This window comes from Dama dama, chromosome 20, assembly GCF_033118175.1.
Source record: "Dama dama isolate Ldn47 chromosome 20, ASM3311817v1, whole genome shotgun sequence".
Taxonomy (NCBI): Eukaryota; Metazoa; Chordata; class Mammalia; order Artiodactyla; family Cervidae; genus Dama; species Dama dama.
The window spans coordinates 73,136,742-73,159,764 of NC_083700.1; the positions used below are offsets into that span (position 1 = coordinate 73,136,742).

Consider the following 23,023-nt stretch of genomic DNA (forward strand, 5'->3'; position numbering starts at 1 on the left):
TAAAAGCTTTTGGAATTGTAAAAGAAGATGAGTTAAATAAGTATTAAACTTCATTAGTAGTAATTTGAGAGAAATAATATTTTTATGATATTAAACTTCCCATAGAATACAAACTAGTACAGCCACTATGTAGAACAGTGTGGAGATTCCTTAAAAAACTGGAAATAGAAATGCCATATGACCCAGCAATCCCACTCCTGGGCATACACACCAAGGAAACGAGATCTGAAAGAGACACGTGTACCCCAATGTTCATTACAGCACTATTTATAATAGCCAGGACATGGAAGCAACCTAGATGCCCATCAGCAGATGAATGCATAAGAAAGTTATGGTACATATACACAATGGAATATTACTCAGCCATTAAAAGGAATACATGTGAATCAGTTCTAATGAGATGGATGGAATTGGAGCCCATTATACAGAGTGAAGTAAGCCAGAAAGATAAACACCAATACAATATACTAACGCATATATATGGGATTTAAAAAGATGGTTAACGATAACCCCATATGCAAAACAGAAAGAGACACAGATGTATAGAACAGACTTTTGGACTCTGTGGGAGAAGGCAAGGGTGGGATGATCTGAGAGAATAGCACTGAAACATGTATATTATCTAGGGTGAAACAGATCGCCAGCCCAGGTTGGATGCATGAGACAAGTGCTCAGGGCTGGCACACTGGGAAGACCCAAAGGGATCAGAGGGGGAGGGAGGTGGGAGGGAGGATCGGGATGGGGAACACATGTAAATCCACGGCTGATTCATGTCAATGTATGGCAAAAACCACTACAATATTGTAAAGTAATTAGCTCTAACTAATAAAAATAAATAAAATAAACTTCCCATATAAAATAATTTTTGTTTTCATCCATTCAGATCTTCTTTTATACCTTTCAATAAGAATTTACAGTTTTCTTTATAAGCATTATGACTTTCTTGTTAAATTTATTCCTAAACATTTAACTTATTAATAAAGAAAAATTTATGTAGTTTTTTTAAATATTAATACATTTCATTGAAATCTAACTAACTGGAGTAAATTCTCTAGGAAATTTTTTTGTTTATTTAAAAACAAGTCAAAAAGAATATATACTTTGTCAGTTTAAAAAAACTTCCACAGTTTTGGACTTTTTACTCCTTTCTCAACTTTGCAAGTTCTTAATAAAAGCATTTTATGTAGAAAAAGATTGACACTTAAAATTTTATAATTTAGCTAAAAAAAGCTTCGCCCAGAGTGATTAATTTACACTTGTCAAAAGAAAGAGATTTAACATCAGAATTCATTAACCCTAACTGACATCAGAGCAAAATCAAAGGGAATAAAAATTCCTTTATAATAAACTCAACTTATAATATAAGCTTTACTAACCAAAATGGTAGACAAGATATTCAGATTCAGTTCAGTTCAGTTCAGTCGCTCAGTCGTGTCCGACTCTTTGCCGCCCCAAGGACTGCAGCACGCCAGGACTCTCTGTCCATCATCAGCTCCTGAAGTTTACTCAGACTCGTGTCCATTGAGCTGGTGATGCCATCCAACCATCTCATCCTCTGTCGTCCCCTTCTCCTCTCACCTTTAATCTTTCGCAGCATCAGGGTCTTTCCAAATGAGTCAGCTCTTCGCATCAGGTGGCCAAAGTATTGCAGTTTCAGCTTCAACATCAGTCCTTCCAATGAAACATTCAGGACTTATTTCCTTTAGGATGGACTGGTTGGATCTCCTTGGAGTCCAAGGGACTCTCAAGAGTCTTCTCCAACACCACAGTTCAAAAGCATCAGTTCTTCTGTGCTCAGCTTTCTTTATAGTCCAACTCTTACATCCATACATGACTACTGGAAAAACCATAGCCTTGACTAGATGGACCTTTGTTTGCAAAGTAATGTCTCTGCTTTTTAAAATGCTGTCTAGGTTGGTCATAACTTTCCTGCCAAGGAGTAAGTGTCATTTTATGTCATGGCTGCAGTCACCATCTGCAGTGATTTTGGAGTCCAAAAAGTAAAGTCTGCCACTGCTAATAATCAGATTAGCAATCTGGTATAGTGTGTTGAATCTGGGGATCATAATTGATACAATAATGATAGTTTTGATAACATATATAGTAAATATACTAAATAGGTATCTTATACTAACATAATATGTTAGCTACTGAATAAACAATCTGAATAATGAAAGACTGATAATGCATGTTTTCATTGTCTGAAAATTTAAAACAATTATTGTCTTCATCTTTTTGCTGGAAATTATCAAAACTCTCTAATTGAGAATCACTTTTATTAATGTGAACCTTATATACACAGAGAGTACAAACTGAACCACTCTCAGCAGAAGCATGCAATGTTATGGGTTGATGTGAAGCAGTGTATTCGAGTTTGAGTTCATCTGGGGAAACTCCTTCAGGGGAAGGGGTGGGAGTTTATTTTTGTTTGTGAATAATGACATTCATTTCCTGATCAGGGTTAAGAGTAGCAATTTGTATTTGCAAAACCCATTTCCTTCCACTTAACTCTTTCCAGAAATTTATATAAAGTTTGTCCTTAATTGCCTCATTAGTCTCATTTTTCTATTAAACAACTTATTGGAATTTGAATACAATCCAAATTTTATCCTTCTTATTTCTATGTAAAGAGGCTCCTTGTTGCATGTCAACACAGAAGCTCAACTAAACTGTGTTTTTTTTAATTATGAAAATTGTAGTCTTCCTATAAAAAACAACAGCAAATTATCTCATCCCTTCAAAACTATGTGAAGTAGGGTCATCATTCAAATAACTCTATTCTTTCTATATCACAGAATCAGGAAAAAGAATCTTCACTAAATATTTTTCTTATCACCAGCGATTATCTATTGAACTTGCTTAATAGGAAGAATCACCAGAAAATGAGAAGAATTGGATTATTAAATCAAGTCAAACATATATAACTACTCCCAAAGTTTTCATAAATTCAAGTGGGTGATTTTAAGCAGAAGTTCTTATATTTTTTGTGTATCTTCTCTAGGTTTTCTCATTGTATAAGTTATAGAGGCAAGCTTTGAATGTATTAAAGGATTCATGGCAACATAAAACAAGTCAACAATAAATAATTCAATGCAATGGCTATGAGAGTAAAACAATCTAATACAATATTTATGAAAGAATTCAGAATGTTCAACTATTCCTGCTCATTCTTATGATCCTGTTTGGCTGTTTGAATAATACTGCTCACTGCCTTTACCTGAATCAGAACTTGTTACAGCAGATTACGGACCTGAGCAAGACATAGCAAAAACAACATGTAAATGTCAATTGGAATTTGGCATTAGTGTGAAGTGTTGATGGGGTTCTCTACAACATTCTGGTTAAGAAAAACTTTTAAAAATTGGCTGGAAATAATTCTAAAGGTTTTGAATTTATCTTCATATGATCTTCATGGATATTCAGGTGATTATTGTTTTTATTTAAGACAAAAACATTTTGAAAACATAATAGATCTTAATATATTTACTATCAGGTAAGTATGGAAATACAAGGAAAGATGAATACTTGACTTTAAAAGTGTCATAAATATAAATATTAGCAAATAACCAAAATATACATACCTTCATTATTCACTGTGTGAACAAAAATAATTTGAAATGTTTCTAAGATTGTTTCTGTAAATAAACACATCTTTCTTCAATCACGTTAATGATCCATGTGTCTACTCAAGGCTTTGATTAATTGTTTTGAATTGAATAAGTCTGCCAGATTTCAGCATATGAACATGGGACATATAATATCTGACTTGGAGTGTGGTGTATAGTGGTGCACATACAATATCACCCGTTGCAACTAGCTATAGGTGTATTGCCTTTTGGTTATGTCTTCTGATTCCAAGATAAATATGCATTCTCTGACAACAAATGATATTTATTTCTTCATTGACTGAATAATAATTGATTGATTGCTTAACTTTGAGCAACGTAGGCACTGAGGAGATTACTATAATAAATAAGGTAAAAGGGCTAGCTAAGAGGAGACTTCTCAGGAACTGGAGGTCAGATCACTCAGGAAATGCAAAATGGGCACTTTCACAATGGCAATTTAGTACAAATATGTTATGACTCAAGGTTTAGTGGGCCAGAGGGGTGATTCTAATATCAGTATTTCGGCTTCCTGGATCCTGCTGTATAATTGCCAGTGTGAAGTACAGTGACAAAAGGCAGAGCAGAATTGGTAAACTTGGAACTCAGGGGCCCTCTCAAAATTTTCAATTCAATAACCCTGTATGCAAGACAGCAAGAGAGACCCAGATGTATTGAACAGTCTTTTAGACTCTGTGGGAGAGGGTGAGGGCAGGATGATATAGGAGAATGGCATTGAAACATGTAAATTATCATATGTGAAACGAATCACCAGTCCAGGTTCGATGCATGATACAGGATGCTCGGGGCTGGTGCACTGGGATGACCCAGAGGGATGGGATGGGGAGGGAGGTGGAAGGGAGGTTCAGGATGGGGACCACATGTACATCCATGGCGGATTCAAGTAAATGTATGGCAAAACCAATACAATGTTGTAAAGTAAAATTAATTAATTAATTAAATGATAAAAAAAAATTTCAATTCAAAGGGTGAAAGAAAAAAGAGAAGGGAACACTCAGAGTATGGTACTTCTAGTATGAAAATATGGTAATACTGTGTCGCTTACTTGGGTATAGCCCCCTTCCCTATGAATTTCTTTTTATCTTGACCAAGGACCACTGCATATCTGAATCCCTTGGAGAAGCTTCTCTTGGCTTCTTTCTTGTTTCCTCCCTCTGCAAGCGTAAGAACCATTTATCACGCATCTGCTTTATGCAAACATTATTGGGTATAATACATACATACATACACATAGTCTATAGTGCATAAACATATGATACACGTGGGAAATAAGTTTAAGGAGGATAAATCAATTGCTCTAAGGCACACATTATTAAGGGGTGAAAGAAACTTCAATTCATATTTGTCTATTCTAAAGTCCAAGGCCCCTTCTCTTGGCTATGATGGTTTCCTGCTCCTGATGTAGGCAGGGAACCACAGGTTGAGTTAACAAAATGTATTCCAGATTTTACTTTGTGAACTCCAAAACAATCTTATTGATATATTATGGAAATTTGAATTGGATATTAAAGGAAGATTTTTGAATTTTACTATTAAACTGCTGGAATAGCTCATCTAAACAGCTGTTTTTTTTTTTCCAAAACAATATTTATTTTTTATTACATACTTTTCAAGCAATAGCTTCCTTAAGTATGAGATTAATAATGATTTCTGTATTTCCTTTGCATCAGGCCACCCCAAGTATGATGATTAAAAAATAGCTGATGATATACCAAAAATTCTATTCCTGTTTAAATTAACTTGTTTAATAGTAACAGAGGGAAAATCAGTATGGACTTTTGTTGGAAAATGCAAATAGAGAAAACAGAAAAATACTTTTTTTAGAAGAAATTTTTAGGAAGTCAGTTACCCCTGTTATAATTACATTCAAAGTTTTAACTTAAAAATAATCTCAATTTACTTATTTAATAGTTATATTCCAGGTAGAATAAGAATAGCAAACATAATCAGCTTGCTAAATGGGATTTTTGTATCATCTATCCAAAACCTCATAAATGGAATGTCTGCCGGATTTTATAAGGGAGTAAATTTTAATCATGAACCAATATTGAATGGTAGCCATTGTAGTTGATAGATAAAAACCATGGGTAAGTTGCTGAGTTACAACTGAAGAAAGAATTTCAGGTTTCTCACTGTTACTGTAAAAGGGAACTGCTATCCATTGTCCAAATCAATTGAGTTCATATTTCTCCTCTACTTTCTCCCACACTTTGCTGAGTTTCAGTTTTGCCTTAATTTTGGATTGGATTCTTTCAACATACTTCCTCCTATGATGGTCCAAATACTTTTAAATGAAAAATTAACTATCATGAATTATATCCAAAAGGAAGAAATAAAAGGTGTTAAATTGCTTAACGATATTTGAGGTAGAGCAGAATTCCACTAAAATGTGGCTTATTTTAAAATTTAAGATAGGTCACAAATCACTCAATAGAGGTTCCTTCACTACAACAATGAAATGCACTGTATCACCTAGTGTTCTGTCTTTCTTTCTTTTGTTTTACTGTTCATATCAAGGGGATATGTAACAGTTGCATATGGGTATCAGGAGTAATTTAAAGATTTTGCAAACATTTCCAAGCAGAATGCATCTAATAAGTTCTAGAAACTTTGGTAAAATATGTCTATAGAAAATTATAATTGCTTTATGGATATTCTGATACATAGTGTTTTAAATGGTTTGCCTCCCAGGCAACATTTGGCAATCTAGAAAAGGCCATATTGTCTCACAGTACACTGTTGCTTTGTTATCTTTTCTTTCTTTTTTTTTTCCCTCCCATTTATTTTTGTTAGTTGGAGGCTAATTGCTTTACAACATTGTAGTGGTTTTTGTCATACATTGACATGAATCAGCCACGGATTTACATGTGTTCCCCGTCCTGATCCCCCCTCCCACCTCCTTCTCCATCTGGGTCTTCCCAGTGCACCAGCCCCGAGCACTTGTCTTAAGCATCCAGCCTAGGCTAGTGATCTGTTTCACCCTAGATAATACACATGTTTCGATGCTGTTCTCTCGAAACATCCTACCCTCGCCTTCTCCCACAGAGTCCAAAAGTCTGTTCTGTACATCTGTGTCTCTTTTTCTGTTTTGCATATAGGGTTATCATTACACTGTGGTACATATACACCATGGAATATTACTCAGCCATTAAAAAGAATTCATTTGAATCAGTTCTAATGAGATGGATGAAACTGGAGCCCATTATACAGAGTGAAGGAAGCCAGAAAGATAAAGACCAATACAGTATACTAACACATATATATGGAATATCTCTTTCTTTAGAACACATTTTCATTTTATATAATGCTATGGAAATTTATTCCATATAAAAATTATTATAAATTTCTTTACAAGGAAACATAATCAAAGAATACACCCAGAGATGAATTTTTTAAATTAAATTATTAACACACAGATTAGTCCTAAAAGTAAATAAAGTTATAACTAATTGTATCAGTTTAAGCCAAATTTTTATACTGTTAACATTTTTTTAATTGAAATATAGTTGATTTACAATGTTGTGTTAAGTTCTGCTATAATGCAAAGTGATCCAGTTATACATTCTTTTTTTTTTGGCATGGCATGCAGGATCTTAGTTCCCTGACCAGATCCCTGAAGCTCTGCCCCTGCAGTGGAAGTGCAGAGTCTTAACAATTGGAGTGCAAGGGAAGTCCCCCTATACATTCTTTTTACTATATTTTCCATTATGGTTTATCACAGGATATCAAATATAGTTCTCTATGCTATAGTAGGATCTTGTTATTTATCCATTCTGTATGTACTAATTTGCATCTGCTAACTCCAAATCTTACCTTCTTCCTGAGAAACCTGTAAGCAGGTCAAGAAGCAACAGTTAGAACTGGACATGGAACAACAGACTGGTTCCAAATAGGAGAAGGAGTACGTCAAGGCTGTACATTGTCACCCTGCTTATTTAACTTATATGCAGAGTGCATCATGAGAAATGCCGGGCTGGATGAAGCACAAGCTGGAAGCAAGATTGCCAGGAGAAATAGCAATAACCTCAGATATGCAGATGACACCACCCTTATGGCAGAAAGAGAAGAACTAAAGAGCCTCTTGATGAAGGTGAAAAAGGATAGTGAAAAAGCTGGATTAAAACTAAATATTCAAAAAATGAACATCATGGCCACTGGTCCCATCACTTCATGGAAAATAGACGGGGAAACAGTGACAGACTTTTTTCTTGGACTCCAAAATCACTGCAGATGGTAACTTCAACCATGAAATTAAAAGATGCTTGCTCCTTGGAAGCAAGGACAAACTTAGACAGCATATTAAAAAGCAGAGACATCACTTTGCTGACAAAGGCCCATATAGTCAAAGCTATGGTTTTCCAGTAGTCATGTATGGACGTGAGAGTTGAATGATAAAGGAGGCTGAGCACCGAAGAACTGATGCTTGTGAACTGTGGTGCTGGAGAAGACTCTTGAGTCCATCAGACAGCAAAGAGATCAAATCAGTGAATCCTAAATTCAGGAATTCAGCCCTGAATATTCATTGAAAGGACTAATGCTGAAGCTGAAGCTCCAATACTTGGGCCATCTGAAGTGAAGAGCCGACTCATTGGAAAAGACCCTGATGCTGGGAAAGACTGAGGGCAGGAGAAGAAGGAGGCAGCAAAGGATTACATGGTTGAAAGTCATCACTGACTCAATGGACATGAAGTGAAATGAAAGTCGTGCAGTTGTTTTGGCCCTTTGTGACCCCATGGACTATACAGTCCATGGAATTCTCCTGACCAGAATACTGGAGTCGGTTGCCATTTCCATCCCCAGGGGATCTTCCCAACCCGGGGACTGAACCCAGGTCTACCATATTTCAGCCTGATTCTTAACCAGCTAAGCCACCAGAGAAGCCCCAATGGACATAAGTTTGAGCAAATTCAGGGAGATATTGAAGGACAGGGAAACCTGTCATGCTGCAGTCCATGGGGCCACAAAGAGTTGGACATGACTGAAAAATTGAACAACAATAACAAAAACTCCAAACTCTCCCTCCATCCCTTCCCTGTCCCCTCCTTAGCAACCACATTGCTAATTTTTTTTCTTTTAAACAAAATAGAGCAACAGCAACTTGGTATCTGTAATGTACTCTCTTCAAAGCTAAGGATCGGTGGGATGACTAAAATGTATGCAAAGGAAATTAAAATAAAGAAATACAATATGCCTTATGCCTGAGTTAATTTTCAATAATCAAGAACCAGCTTCAGTGGACAAAATATTTAATGAGAAAATAACACATAGTTTAACTTCCTATTCAATTCTGTTTCTTTCAGTTAATCAAGTTTTCACCAGGTGCCCACCAGATGCTTGGCAATGTTTAAGGAAAGGAAAAACTTCCTTCTGCACTACACTGCCTGCACTCATTCATCAAATGTTCTTTGAAAGCCTTCCTTCTACCTCATTTGGTTGCCAATAAAAAAACTAATAAATAAGATATAATTCTTTCCTTTAAAAATTTATAGTCTTTTTGGGGATATACTGATAGGCAACAAATCCAGTATAATATGATAAAGGCTATCATAGAGGAATGTACAAAACGGTGTGGTAGCAAAGTGGAAGGAATAATTACTTGTATCTGCAGAGTCAGGAAACACTTTATAGAGAAGTGGCATTTGGACTGTACTTTAAAGATTCATAGTATATCAAAAAAGAGAGAAGGTCAAATAAAACATTTCTTTCTGACCCTTTCACATCCTCAGTTACTTCCATCTCCCATTTTGGATTCTGTAGCCCCAGGTCCCAGCCACTCTTCTGTCAACATCCTAAATTCCCTTGCCCCTCTCCTCCTCCATCTGGTGTGCCTGGCCAAACCCAGCCAGCTGTCTCCTAAGCCTGCAGCAAAGTAACTGACTTTCTGAAGTCTGCTCAACTTTGCTGAATGGATTTCTTTCACATGTATAACCTTAAATTTCAAATGGGGAGTCAACACTTCCAGAGGATTCTATGACACTGACCTAGTGTATTCACTTTCCCATTTGCTAAGAGAACTTCTTTCTCTGTCACACTTTCTTTAATCTCCTCAAATGTCCATTATCCCCTACTCCCTCTCAGGTGATGACTCTTCATGCCTCATAGAGAAAATTAAAGCAGTTAGTTGGAAACATTCTTATCTTTCCACTTTCAAGGCACCAATCTATGTACCTATCTAAAAATCCATTTTCTCTAGAAGCCTTATATTTCTGTGTGAGAAGCATCCTTGTATTTCTATAGCCACTTCCTCCACTCGTGCTCTGCATCCCATTCCCTCATGTCCTCTTGTAATTATTTTCCTTCTCTCCTGCATCATTAATTCTTTTGTTTCTATTGCATCATTTCTATCAACTTATAAATACGCTTTAACATTATTCTTCTTAACAAAATCTTTTTCCTAATACCATACCCCCATCCGGTTACCGCTAACTTTTTGCTGTTCATTCTGCACCTAAACTCCTTGAAGGAACCCTCTGTACTTGTTCTCCTTTTTTGCTAATTTCTGCTCTTTCTTCAACCACTCCACTGAGACAACAGATAATGCATTACTGAAATAGCTGTTATCAAGCTCCCATCAATGCCCTAGATCTTGCTCAGTTTTCTGTTCCCATCATACTTGACCTCCAACTAGTATTTGATATAATTGACTCCTCCCTTCCTCTTTTATTCTTCCTGCAATTGGTTTCCTTCTTAACTCTCTGGTTATTCATCCTGAGGATCTTCTGTAGGATCCTCTCTTCCATACCTAAACTATAAATATTAAAGTGTCCTAGACTTAACTCTGTGTTCTCATCTCTTCTCTATTTATACTCTCAATTGGTTGCCTCCACCAATCTCTTATTTTTAAATATCATCTATAGGGTGATAACTCTTATATTTATATCTCTATATCCCTGAGCATATCATTTATTCAAATGCCTACACTTCATTACCTAATAGGCATCTCCAACTCTTCATTGCCAGGATCAAACTTATAATTCCTGCATCTGTTCTTCAAATTTTTTCTATATGAGGAAATTATGCCACCGGCCATCTTGTTAGTCAAATGTAATCTTTGGGAATTCTCTTTAATTTCTTCTTATATCCTTATCTACTCCTCTCACCACAAATTCTTTTCATCAGCAAGGTTCCACCTCCAAATGGATCCCAAATCTGACCACTTACCATCTCCAGAGTACTATCCTAGACCGAGCTACCATAATTACTTATCTGCACTATCTCAGTCACCTCCTAATTCACGTCCTTTCAATTTTGTCCACTAGAACCCCTTCACTGTGAAGCGGCCAGACAGATCTTCGTAAAGCTTTGATGAAATCACACATCATCCTTGCTCAAATCTTATCAAACGATTTTCATTATAGTTAGACTAAATCCTAATTTCCAAACATGGCCCACAAGCCACTTCATCATTTTGCCCCACCTGCCTCTCCACTTAGTTCATTATGTTCTGGCTACACCAGCCCTTTTGCTCCTGACATACCACGCTTTGGTCCCATCACAAGTGTTTATACTCCTGCTGTTCCTTGTTCTTTTTGCTGTTCCTCTAGAACTTTGTATTACTCTCATCATTTAAATCATGCAAAGGCCATGTTTTTACAAAGGTCTTTTCTGACCAGTCTGGCCAAAAAAGAATTTAAAAAATCCAGAAAACCATTAACCAATTAAACAACTATTCCAAACTCAATCACTTCCTATAACATCATCCTGTTTTCTTTATAGCAGTTACTTGTCTCATTCACTTAATTTATTTATGTGTTTGCTGTCTGTCTCCCTCAACTACACTTGAATAGTTGGTAGTTTTTGAATAAAAGAGAACCCATCTTTATAGTTCATTGTCATATTGTCATATCCTCTAACATGTAGAATACTGTCTGACACGTGCTAGGTATATACTAAAAGTTATTTTTAAATTGACTTGTTCATTATATGAACTGAGAATTTATTGCCAAACATATAGAGGCACACACTTGCATGTTATATTTAGGGAAGTAGCTGGAGAGAACTTAGGGAGTCAGACTGTGAATGGTCTTGAATTCTATGTTTAGTGGTTTGGATGTTATTGTAAAATCAATGGAAAGTCAAAGATTTAAAACTTTATATTCTCCCTTAAAGTCTGTAGTTATGAGAGCTTTCTTTTATAAAACTAAAGTATGTAAGTATATTTTAAAATTATTTCTACTAAGTTGGATTTAATATTTAAAGAGATGCCTTTAAGAGTCTATTTAGCATAAGCGATGTTTTTGCATTTGAAATTTTCATGAAATATTTAATCAAAATAAAGCTTTTGCCTCCAGAAATCTGTTTAATTTAGAAATCTTTTACTAAATCAGAAGAGTCAATAGCTTTAATGTAATTAAATCACATAATTTATTTATCTAAGTTGCAACTGAACATGTCTTAATAGAGAATGTGTTATTCTTACTTTTTAACCGCTCCATTTGGTGCATTTTCTACCCCATTGTTTTAGAACAATCGTAAATCTGAACACCTAAGACTTGGTAAGAATCATAGTGCTTTAATCTGATTAATTTTATTTTTAATCTTACTTATAAAATTATACAGTATTTACTTTATAACTAGAAAAGTTATTATGTTATGTTGTACTACAGGTTAACAGAAGTCCTTTTAATGTACTGAAATAAATTTAACTACAAAAGAAAATGAATAGAAACACAATGTAGCTAGGTAAAAGTTTGGTATCATCTTGAGTATAAATAATGTAAAACTAAGCATAATGAAATAGGGAGATTGGCAAGGAAGAATTCACAATTTTTAAAAGCCATAAAAGGGCAAATAAAATCTTGTGTTACTAAAAGGAAGTATAAAATATACATTCAAGGAAATTAATGTCAGGAAGTTAATATCTTCTGTGAATTTTTACTTTTAATATTGCTCAGGCACTGATCTTAAATGTCACAGAAACTGTGGAAAACTATAGCAATTTAGAAATATTTCCCTTGCGTCTGTTCAGCAGAAAATCAAGTTTTTTTAGGATGTATTTTGCATATTGTAAGACCTGAATTAACCCCAACCTGAGTAGAGAGAAAAGTGGAGACATGAAGAAAGCAGGAAATCTCTGGAAGTTAGATATATTTCACTTGTTTTCATGTGTCCTATTGAGCCAATTATCAGAAACAGTTTGTTGTTTACTCATCATGAGTCCTTTTTAAAAGTGAAAATCAAAACATGGGTGGCAGGGAAATCTTTTAAAATGCTGGAATAAAGCATATTTTCCAGCAATCAGTTTTTTTTTTTCCCTGCATTTTCCAAAAAACCAGAGGGGGACCCTCGTGAAAATCATTTTACCAATTCCTCTTGCATATCCACTGTTGCTGAGACTGTGTCATCCCAAGTTAGTAACTGGGAAGGAAAAAGCATACTGCTCAGCAGTTGCTTCCTTGAGAGTTAGACTGTAGAGTTGGGGCTTCAAACAACATATTCAAGATGACAAAAAGTTTCCCACAAAATGAAGCTTATTAGAATTCTGAGTCAGACTATAATCAGATCAAAATTCCGGTGAAAACTTAGCCTTGAAAAAACTCTAGCAGATTTTTTAAGCTACCAGGATGAATGCAGAATTCATGGCTAATTTCACAGGACAAGTGATGGGAAAATTAAGGGATGATTTGGAGTTTTTCAGAGAGAAAAAGGGAAGATTCCAAGAAAGATGCTTAGAGATACAAAGGTGCATTGTAAACTGCTTTCATCTGAGATTCCCTGTGGGACAGTGAATATTGAAAGATGATGACACTGGAAATGTTGGCTCCAAGTTATGTAGGGTCTGGACATGTTTGTCTTCTGCAAGCTGAGGGTAGTCACCGTGAGCTTTTACACTGACATATGTCATGGTGTATTTTAGTAAGAAGCTCTGACAGTAATAAGGAGATGGATTCCAGTGGGAGAGATAGGATGAAGGAGGAGTTTTTGGTGGTTAAGACAAGTAACATTAAAGACCACAAGTAGGGCAAAGACAGAAGAAAGAGAAAAGTGACATAAGTTGATGGACATAAGTGGATTTGCGGGTGGTAGGAGAGGAGAATAGTATTGAGATTTCCAATTTCTATAATTAGGTGGATGGTACTGTCACTAAAGAGTATATAATAAGATGCCTGGAATTTCTGTTTGGTTTGGTTTTGCTTGGAGTGGTAAGCAAAAAGGTATGAAGATGATCTCAATTTTGATATGTGGCAAACATTCCATCTGAGATCCAGCTATTGGAAAATGGAATTGGAAATCAGATAGATGTTTGCAACACACCATATCTGAAACTGCAGGAGTAAATCTGTTGGCTAAGTCCTTTGTGTCTTTGTATATTTTTCTGGGCCAAGGCTCTGAGACCAAGATCAATATTAATGTAAAGTTCAGAATATATCTTTCATAAAGACACTACATTTTTTCATAAAGGGGAGAGCAATCATCCACATTAACTTGTCTGAATTTGCAAATATGCAAATGGTGGGTATGTTCCTTTTGGTTCTAAGATAGAAGGCAGGAGAAGGAGACGACAGAGGATGAGACAGTTGGATGGCATTACTGACTCAATGGACATGAGTTTGAGCAAGCTACAGGAGATGGTGAAGGACAGGGAAGTCGGGCATGCTGCAGTCCATGGGGTCACAAAGAGTGGGACATGACTGAGCAACTGAACAAGAACAACAGAGATTTTTTATTTATTGTTTATCATGTCTTATTATCTAAGTTCAATTCACCCAAGGAAACTACAAATCTTAAAAAGAAAATAGTCATTAAGAATTGATTAGTAGATATTTAAAGTTTTTATATACTGAGACTGAGAGACAATCATTTATACAAATTCTTGTTACAGTACTATTTGAAAAATACGAAAGACATATTAGCATTAAACGCTATTTTAAAGATTTCAGTATTACAGAAACAATAAAAAACCTTCTGTTTCCTTTCTAATAAAGATAGTTTTTGAGATAAAAAGAAAAAAAATACTTAATTCATTACAATCTTTTCTTGAACCCTCTTAAGTTGTCTAAGTACCATAGTATACTAATTTTGCTTAAACAGTTTTCTGGTTCTAAATGCTTCACAAGACTCATTTTCATCAACAATTACCCAAAGTATATTTCACAGTTTAAAGAAGGCAATGATCACCCAATATTCTTTTAAAATAATGACACTGAAATTCAGAGAAGTTAAATAATTCATAAACAAAAAGCAAGGGCCTGAATACAAATCCAAGTTTGCCTGCAAAGCAAATCCTCATTTAAGTACATTCTGGCTCTTCTTAGGTAAAATAAAACAAGGTACAGGCTAATTGTTCCACGAGAGTCTAAGTCTTGAGATCTTATGAAACTGAAGCCATAGACTTTTAACCTTGCTATTATATCAGGCAGTTTTCAATCTTTTGGTAAATTTAATCATCAGGGATAAGAGTGGCTATTGACTTGAAGTACTCTGAAAACAGCGATTGGATCCCATGGTTTTATGCGGCTTTTGTGCCCTCCCCTTAGCTCCTTGCTGGACTTGACACAACATTTCCTAACCATTATACTCTCAGTCTCAATCTTATGTTGAAAATATAAGGCTAAAAAGAAATATAATTAGTTCACAAGACAGAGACCTCACACTCTTGTGAATTGTCGGAAAGCATGCCGTGCCCTGCCAGTGCTAAGTCGCTTCAGGTGTGTCTGTCTGGTTGAGACCCTATGGACTGTAGCCCGCCAGGCTCCTCTGCTCATGGGATTCTCCAGGCAGGAATACTGGGGCGGGTTGCCATGCCCTCCTCCAGGGGATCTTCCCAACCCAGGGATAGAAACCACGTCTCCTGCGGCTACTGCATCGTAGGCAGATTCTTACTGCTGAGCCACTGCGGGGAAGCCCGTAGGAAAGCATGTTTGATATTTCAAAGGGAATCCAAAATAATTACATTGTTAGGATGCACTATAATTTATAGAATGTTTTTAAAATCTTAAACATCATAATTATCACTTATTTCAGTTGAATTTAAAATATAAGACCATGTGATAAGAAGTAAAAAAAAAAGTCCTAATTCTAAGTGCAATTCTCTAAAACCAGAGGGGATTAATATGGTTACCCTTGACTAGGTGCTTGTTACATTGTCACTTGTGATAAAAATAACCCAGAATGGGATGGTACAATGGGTTTAACAAAACATAAGCCTTATAATATGATACTAATTGGTAAAATTATAAGGTGATACAATTATAAAAACACATTATATCCAATATTGTATTATTGTCACAAACATCAAAAAGCTATTTGTAAGCTGTGCCTAATTATAGAAATTTTTTATTACAATAGCCCCAAGGAACCTATTGATGTATTGTAGTAACTAGTACAGTAATGCCAAATGAGATAAATTCATTAATAGGACACTGAAATGAAACTAGAAAATGACTTAGTCACACCTGTCCAGTTCAGAATACATATTATTTTATGGACTTTTCTTCATTATGTTGACAATGATAACTGGTAGGAAATAAATAACAAAGAAAGAGAAGCTTTTAAAAAGAAAGGATGTCAAATACATTACATTTTTGTAAGTCTGCCTAAACAGTAACCTTAGTTTAAAAGAATAAATGAATTTATATGAAAACTAAAAATTTAATTTGCAAATAAATAGAAATTTGAGTGAAAATTATGAATATGGAGTGTTTATTGCCATCCAGGTTAGGAAAAATCATATATATATATTCATATATGTAAAATCTCTATCACTGAAATTCTTATTTTTATGAATAGTTAAGCATTTTAGTACATAAATACATACTCTTCCCTTGCACACTATAACTGCAAATATTTCAGACATGAAACTGATAATTTTCTGTGTTGATAGTGACTTTTTCAATTTTTAAAGAGCTTCTTTGAAAATCATTTTTTAAAATAATTTTTTATGTTGAAACAATACAAAAACTTACAAATAAATTCAAAGTATCATACAAACAACTTTTCTGAACTGCTTGATAGTAAATTCAGAACTGATGCACCAACATTTCCCAATACTTTAGTGTGCATTTCCTATAAATCAGAACATTTTCTAAACAAACCAAACACAACCATCCAAATCAGGAAATTATCATTGATACATTGTTACTGTTTAATTCTCAGACCCCTATGCAAGTTTTGCCCTTGTTTTGCCAAGAGTCCCAGTAGTGTTGTTTTGTTTTTAATAGCAGAAGCACCAATTCAGAGTCACTGCTTTTAGTTATAATGTCTCTTTACTCTTCTTCAATCTGAAACATTCTCTGAGTCTTTTCCTGACTTTCATGATCTAGTGTCTTGCTTCAATTTATACTTATAATTCAATTTGTAATTTTTCTTATAGGATGTCCAAATAAGGTACAATGTTTCTGCACCCTCTGTGAATATATGAGGGTCTTTAGGCATTCACAGTAGCTTCTGAACCTTTGTTTTTAGGTAGAGGAAATACTTAATAAATGCAATGGTGCTCAAGGAATAAAGTTATATAAATAATAGATGCATCATTTATTAGTTTACAAGCATATATATCCTAGTAGTTTCAAAGCATCCTTCATGCTTGTACTAGGGAAAGTTTTATTTTCAATTTTTCCCTAATGAGCTTTTTTCTATGGAGAGTCCAAAAATTGTCATAGAAGATTGTGAAATAGAATGATTATTTTAACAACTCCAAGGAAAATTTGCTCAGTAAAATATTATCTTTTGAGTGAACATACTAGAAGCAGTTACACAATTAAAATAATCCATTCAACAAATTTGATCCTTTAAAATTGAGAGGGTCCCCTTTTTCATGCTCTGTCATAGTATACTAGGTATTTTGGTATGGCTTATTTTACATAAATGCCAAATAATGTGCTTCTAGGTAAAAATTAAAACGTGAAAATTCACAATGGGCTATGAATATATTGAAAATAGAGATAATTTGGCTTTTACAATTAATACGCGTCTGAATCCCATAGCTTTTGTCAGCTTCACAGAGGAGTCCAGGATCTAAAAGTTGTCCCTACTTCAGACATCATTTCTCTAACCTGAATCTCTTCCTCCAACAACTCTTAAAGATTCTTATTCATCAAATTCATTCATTTTTCCTTTTCTGGATTTGTTCACCAGCGTTTACTTATTTATTGATATTGCCCCAGCAATTCTACTGGAACATGTTTGAAATATTCCTTTCTTAGTTGCTGTATTATGACCACAGATCAAGGAATCACACTTTACACCTTGTGTACTCAAGTGGCAGGGCAAAATAAAATTAATATTGGCTTAAATCACGTTTCCTTTTCTTCAAACTATTTCATATTTTTATCATTATTACAGACACATTTATACAACATCATGTTTTAGCTCAAGCTGAAACAGTCATAGTCATAATAAATTATCAATGGATAGGCCATATTTTAACTTTAAGGTTTTAGAAAAGTTCTCATAAAATGGAAAATTCTTGTTTAAAGATATAACTCACCATTATTAGTGACCACTTGTATGCTGTTAAATTAATTTCATGGAAATGGCTCCTAAACTTCATTTAAAATAATTGTCTTATTTCTTGTTTTTATCTTGACAGATGTTTCTTAGCTAAATGTATCACTTTTTAATGACAAAATAAAAGAAATAACTTATACTACTTTTGGATATTCTTTAGTTGTTATAAATATTAATGCCTTAATTTGAAATTATTTTCTTCCCTTGTCATGCCTTGCCTGTTATATGTAACCTGAAACCACCAGAAGTAGTGAGTGTGTGTGTGTGTGTGTAGGTTTAAAATTCAAGGCTCACCTATCAGCCATTGAGAACTCATTAACCATTTATCCTTTTTTGCTTTCTTGATGCTCATCAAAGACTCATTTTAATATTTGGTATCTCATATAATTTTCTGTGGGAAAAAAATATAAGTGACACAAAATGTCCAGGTCATATGACAGATATTTCTCTCTGTGAATCTATATGCCAGCTTTCTTGTTTATTCATTAAGTGCTGCCTATGCACTGGGCACTGGTTTAGGCACTGGAGATTCAGCAGTGACGAAACAGAAAAAAACCTTTCCCTTAATAGAATTTAATGTTCTCCTGAGGAGATCATTTCCAAGCAAACAGAGTCAATACAATTCAGAGAACCATAAGGGAGAAAATCAAATGTAATAGTGAGATGATATAAAGGCAATGAGGGAGCAACATTATATGATGTGATCAGGGAAAGACTCTAAGGAGACACCATTTGAAGAAAGATAGGAATCCTAAGAAAGACCTAACCTGCAAAGATTGAGGTAAGAGAATTCCAAAGAAAATAGCTAGTGCAAAAGCTCCGAAATGGGAACATACTCATTTTTGGACTACTCTTCAAAAATGTAATTAAGAGGATAATTCTGCTATGAGGAAAAATTTTATCATAGAATTTAAAGTTGTTTTCTTTATGGTTATCTAGTTTTTTTCTAGATGTTCAATGTCCTCAAGTATTACACATAATCAAAACTGACTGTGTCATTGAGTTTTCAGCAAATGTGTACCTGAGGAATTTAATTTTCTCATTCATTGATATATCTAGAAGGGTGATTATAAAGAAACAGTGTGAAAATTTTTATAGTGCTAAATTCTAATTAATAAAAGAATTTGTTCTAGAATCAGCTTACTTTTAAAAGTCATATTTTAATTCTCTACATTTATACATATTTTTCACCTTGTTAGGCATGTGAACTTTAAGACAAAAAGAAGAAAAAAGTCACTGAGGACCTGCTAAAGACCTGACATCATGCTTGTGTCCATGAAGATATGAGCTATCTGTTCTTGCAGTAATCATTTAAAAATTAACTTTCTTCCTAAAACTAACCCTCTTCATTTATTTTCATTGGAAGTGCAAAATAAAGGACAGTAGGAAGCGCTCACATATCTCTCCATTAGAGGTCTAGACTGGTGACCAGAAAGCACTATGGATAAGGCATACTGAAAGGACAGTTTACATTTTTCAAGACAGAACTTTGTGCAACTCTAATTTTTGTAGATGTCAAAACAGGATAAAGTTCTCCATATATTATGCATGTCCTTGGTTCTGTTGATTTTTGTCTATAAAGTAAAAATTAAGGACACTAGATTGAAAATAACTGAAGATTTTTTAAATGTAAAAACTGTAACAGCTGTACTAATGGTACAAATGCTAACCGTCCACCAAGAAGACCCCGTTTCATTTCTACATATCTTCACGCTTTTAAATGGCAAAGTTAAATGCCTATTGTTCTACTTGCTTGAATTTTGTTTGATACTGATACACAGTCTCACAGTCTACAGAATACCCATGTTCCAATTATGAGCATTGTTATTCACTACTCTGAAATGTCCACTCACCTACCTCATATAAAGACTGTATTAACAATCTATGGTCAAGCTTTAATTTATATTTAAAATGTATATTTAAAAAATATATATTTGAAAACCAGTGTCAGATTTATTTATTATTTGACGTCAAAATTGTTATTTAAGAGCAGAAGGGAAAGGAGTCCTTTCTACACCGTCAATATTTTCTCATTATTTTTCTCAAATGTTTGTATTTAGAGGAAGGAGACAACTGCTGTTTCACAATAGTTTTGCTTGTACTTAGCCTTGTTTCCACTCTATTTTAAATGTAGACACTGAAAATATGGGGGATAGAAATGAATTTGCAGTAGATTAATGCTGAATAAGTAATAACCACATTCACATTTCTATTTGTGCCCTCAACATGGAAGAGGTGCCTTCCATTAGACCTATGTATGCTTTGGCTTAGAGAAAACCCACTCAAAAATGCAGGGTGTCCAGAATAGAGACATCTCCTACTTTTCATGTTCTCCCCTTGTCTACCACTTATGGAGGAATGAATAGATGTTTAATCTGTATGTATGTATTTAAATGAAATTCATATAATTATTGGAAGTTTTATATTGTACTGATAGAATTTTCATACATATTTATGTATCAAAATGTATTTGAGATTATTTTATTGATATGTTGTCTGAAAAAAAATCAATGAAATTCAGTGTAGTTTGCATAGAGAAACAATATAAAATGAGGAAAATAAAATTAAGTTTTGATTCACCAGATGAAATGTCGCTAAATCCTGCTGATATGCTTGAAGAATTAATCACCGTACTCAATGTTTTTCTGCAATACTGCAGGAGGGTTAAAACAGCAAGATAGTACTTTCAATATTTTGACTGTAACATACACAAATCATAATAATTTATCTGAGTAAAAAAAAATTCCCACTTTAAATAAATTTTGACTTTCAAAAATATTTTTTCTATATAGCACACATTCTATTATTAGATATAAATAAGGCAAAACAGGATGGACAAATAATTCTATTAAATTAAACATTGTATAAAATTTTGGTGGTTGTTTTATGTAAAAATATTCTGTTTTTAATTAAACCATATTTTACATAGACTACTATATACAGGTACAGTTTGAAGAATGTATAAATACAAATTTTCTGCCAAGTCATTATAGGATCTCTAGAAAAACTTAAATCATTTTTATGAAATATCTTTGTATATTTTTTATTTAAAACCTGAAAACTATCACAATCCATAAATTAGCTTGAAAAGTTAAGAATTTGAAACTGGTGATTGTTCAAGGGTTATAGAAATGTCAGCTTCATAGATTTCAAGGCAGTAACTTCCTGGTACGTATGTTCAGCTATGACAAGAATCTTAAATGGATTCTTCCCATTTTTACTTGTAATTATACAATTTCATAAGGCAGGATACATTCTTACTTAATATGAATCTCTTATAGTATACTGTACTTTTCAGCCCCTAGAAAAATACTGTAGAAAAATTAACTCAATCATAATGACAAAACATAGCTAAAATAAAAATAGTCCTTTTTCTTCCTACTAGTGAAAAATCACAATTAAAATTTCAAAAATACTCAGTCACTTACTTTGGTAGAGTTTTCAAGTGATTTTCTCTTAACTCCAATATCCGCAATTTGGCAAGTCTGTAGAAATGAATTTAAAAATTTGTTTCTTGATATTTCTCTATAAAAAAATATTTTTGTGGTAAACCAAATTGTAACTGTGTTAACCAAACGACTATGTCCAAACATTAAAAACCATGGTTATAGATCTTTAAGAATTATGCAAATTGATTATGAGTAGGGTTGTATCAATATTGGAGAATGATAAATACCACTTTCTTAAACTTTCCTAAAAATAAAATCTTTCAAAGATTTCACTGTCTTAGTCATCTAAATTTTGTTTCATAAAAATACATTCATTGTTGTTTAATCATATGCATTCAAATTATTGAATATTTACTAAATACTAAGTGCTGAGTTCACAGAAACATGGTAATAATTTACCTCAAGAGATGACAAATGAATTTTTAAAGCAAATGATAAAGCCTAGTGGTTAAAAGCTTGAGCTTTGTGATCAGATACATCTGGGTGAAATCCAGACTCTTTATATTCTATCCCTATAACACCGGGCAAATTAATTAACCCCTCCTAACTCCAGTTTCTTCATTTGTAGTGAGTATGCAATAATAGTACAAAATTTATATGGGTTTGACTGTTAAATGATGTCATCATACATGTAAAACATAATACTTGGCACATTGTAAGTTTTAGTGAGTGTGACTTATTACTGTGGAGCCCTATACCAAGGTCATAGTTGTAGAGTCTTGTTACCAAGGCCACAGATCTGGAACTTCGTACCAAGGTCATCTGCAGAATTGACTGAGTTCCAGTTCCAGATACTGACTGTTGCTATGAGCTCTGTCCATCTAAACTGGCTAACTCCTTGACCCCATATTAGGTAAAAATATCCGCCTTCATACTCACCCTATAGCACCCTAACCAATCACCTAATGCCAGTCTTCCAGCAAGAATTTTCTTTGTCTTGAGACTATAAGAATTGGCTACTAAACCATGAAAGGGGTTGGCTCTCCCTTGAGCCAGCTCTCTGTTCTAACAGCATTTCCTGCTCTAATAAATTCTGTTTTACTGTCATTCTGCCTTGTGTCTGGAAATTCTTTTCAACCATGACAATTACTACTACCTTTAATTAAAGACTGGGAAAAGCATCATATATATAGCATAATATACAATGTTTAATTGACTCTGAGCCTGAGATGTGAACATTTCAAATAGATGCATATTTAAAATCCTGTCGTATCATCTGTCCTGTGATAGTACTGGAGTTGGGAAAAAAATGTGAAGTGGATGAGAGGTGCTTACATTTTCTGATGCTTGCAAAATACTTGGGTGATTAGGAATGCATTTCACACTTAACTACTTGTTAATGTTTGCAATCTGGGACAATGTTGTTACTAATGTCTATGTTGGGTTGTGCTTAGTCACTCAGTCGTGTCTGACTCTCTTTGACCCACCAGGCTCCTCTGTCCGTAGGAATTCTTCAGGCAAGAATACTGGAGTGGGTTGCTATGCCTTCCTCCAGGGGAT

The 23,023-nt window shown here is 34.3% G+C and overlaps 1 protein-coding gene across 1 annotated transcript in view; it reads right to left on the reverse strand.

Annotated features, from left to right (window-relative positions):
• The window catches only part of LRRC7 (leucine rich repeat containing 7), a 577,944-nt gene that overhangs the window by 253,908 nt on the left and 301,013 nt on the right, over positions 1–23,023 (reverse strand). Inside the window, exon 7 of the mRNA XM_061121637.1 lies at positions 21,503–21,559. Within this exon, the coding sequence (XP_060977620.1) occupies positions 21,503–21,559 (57 nt within the window). The remainder of the gene's footprint in view (positions 1–21,502; positions 21,560–23,023) is intronic.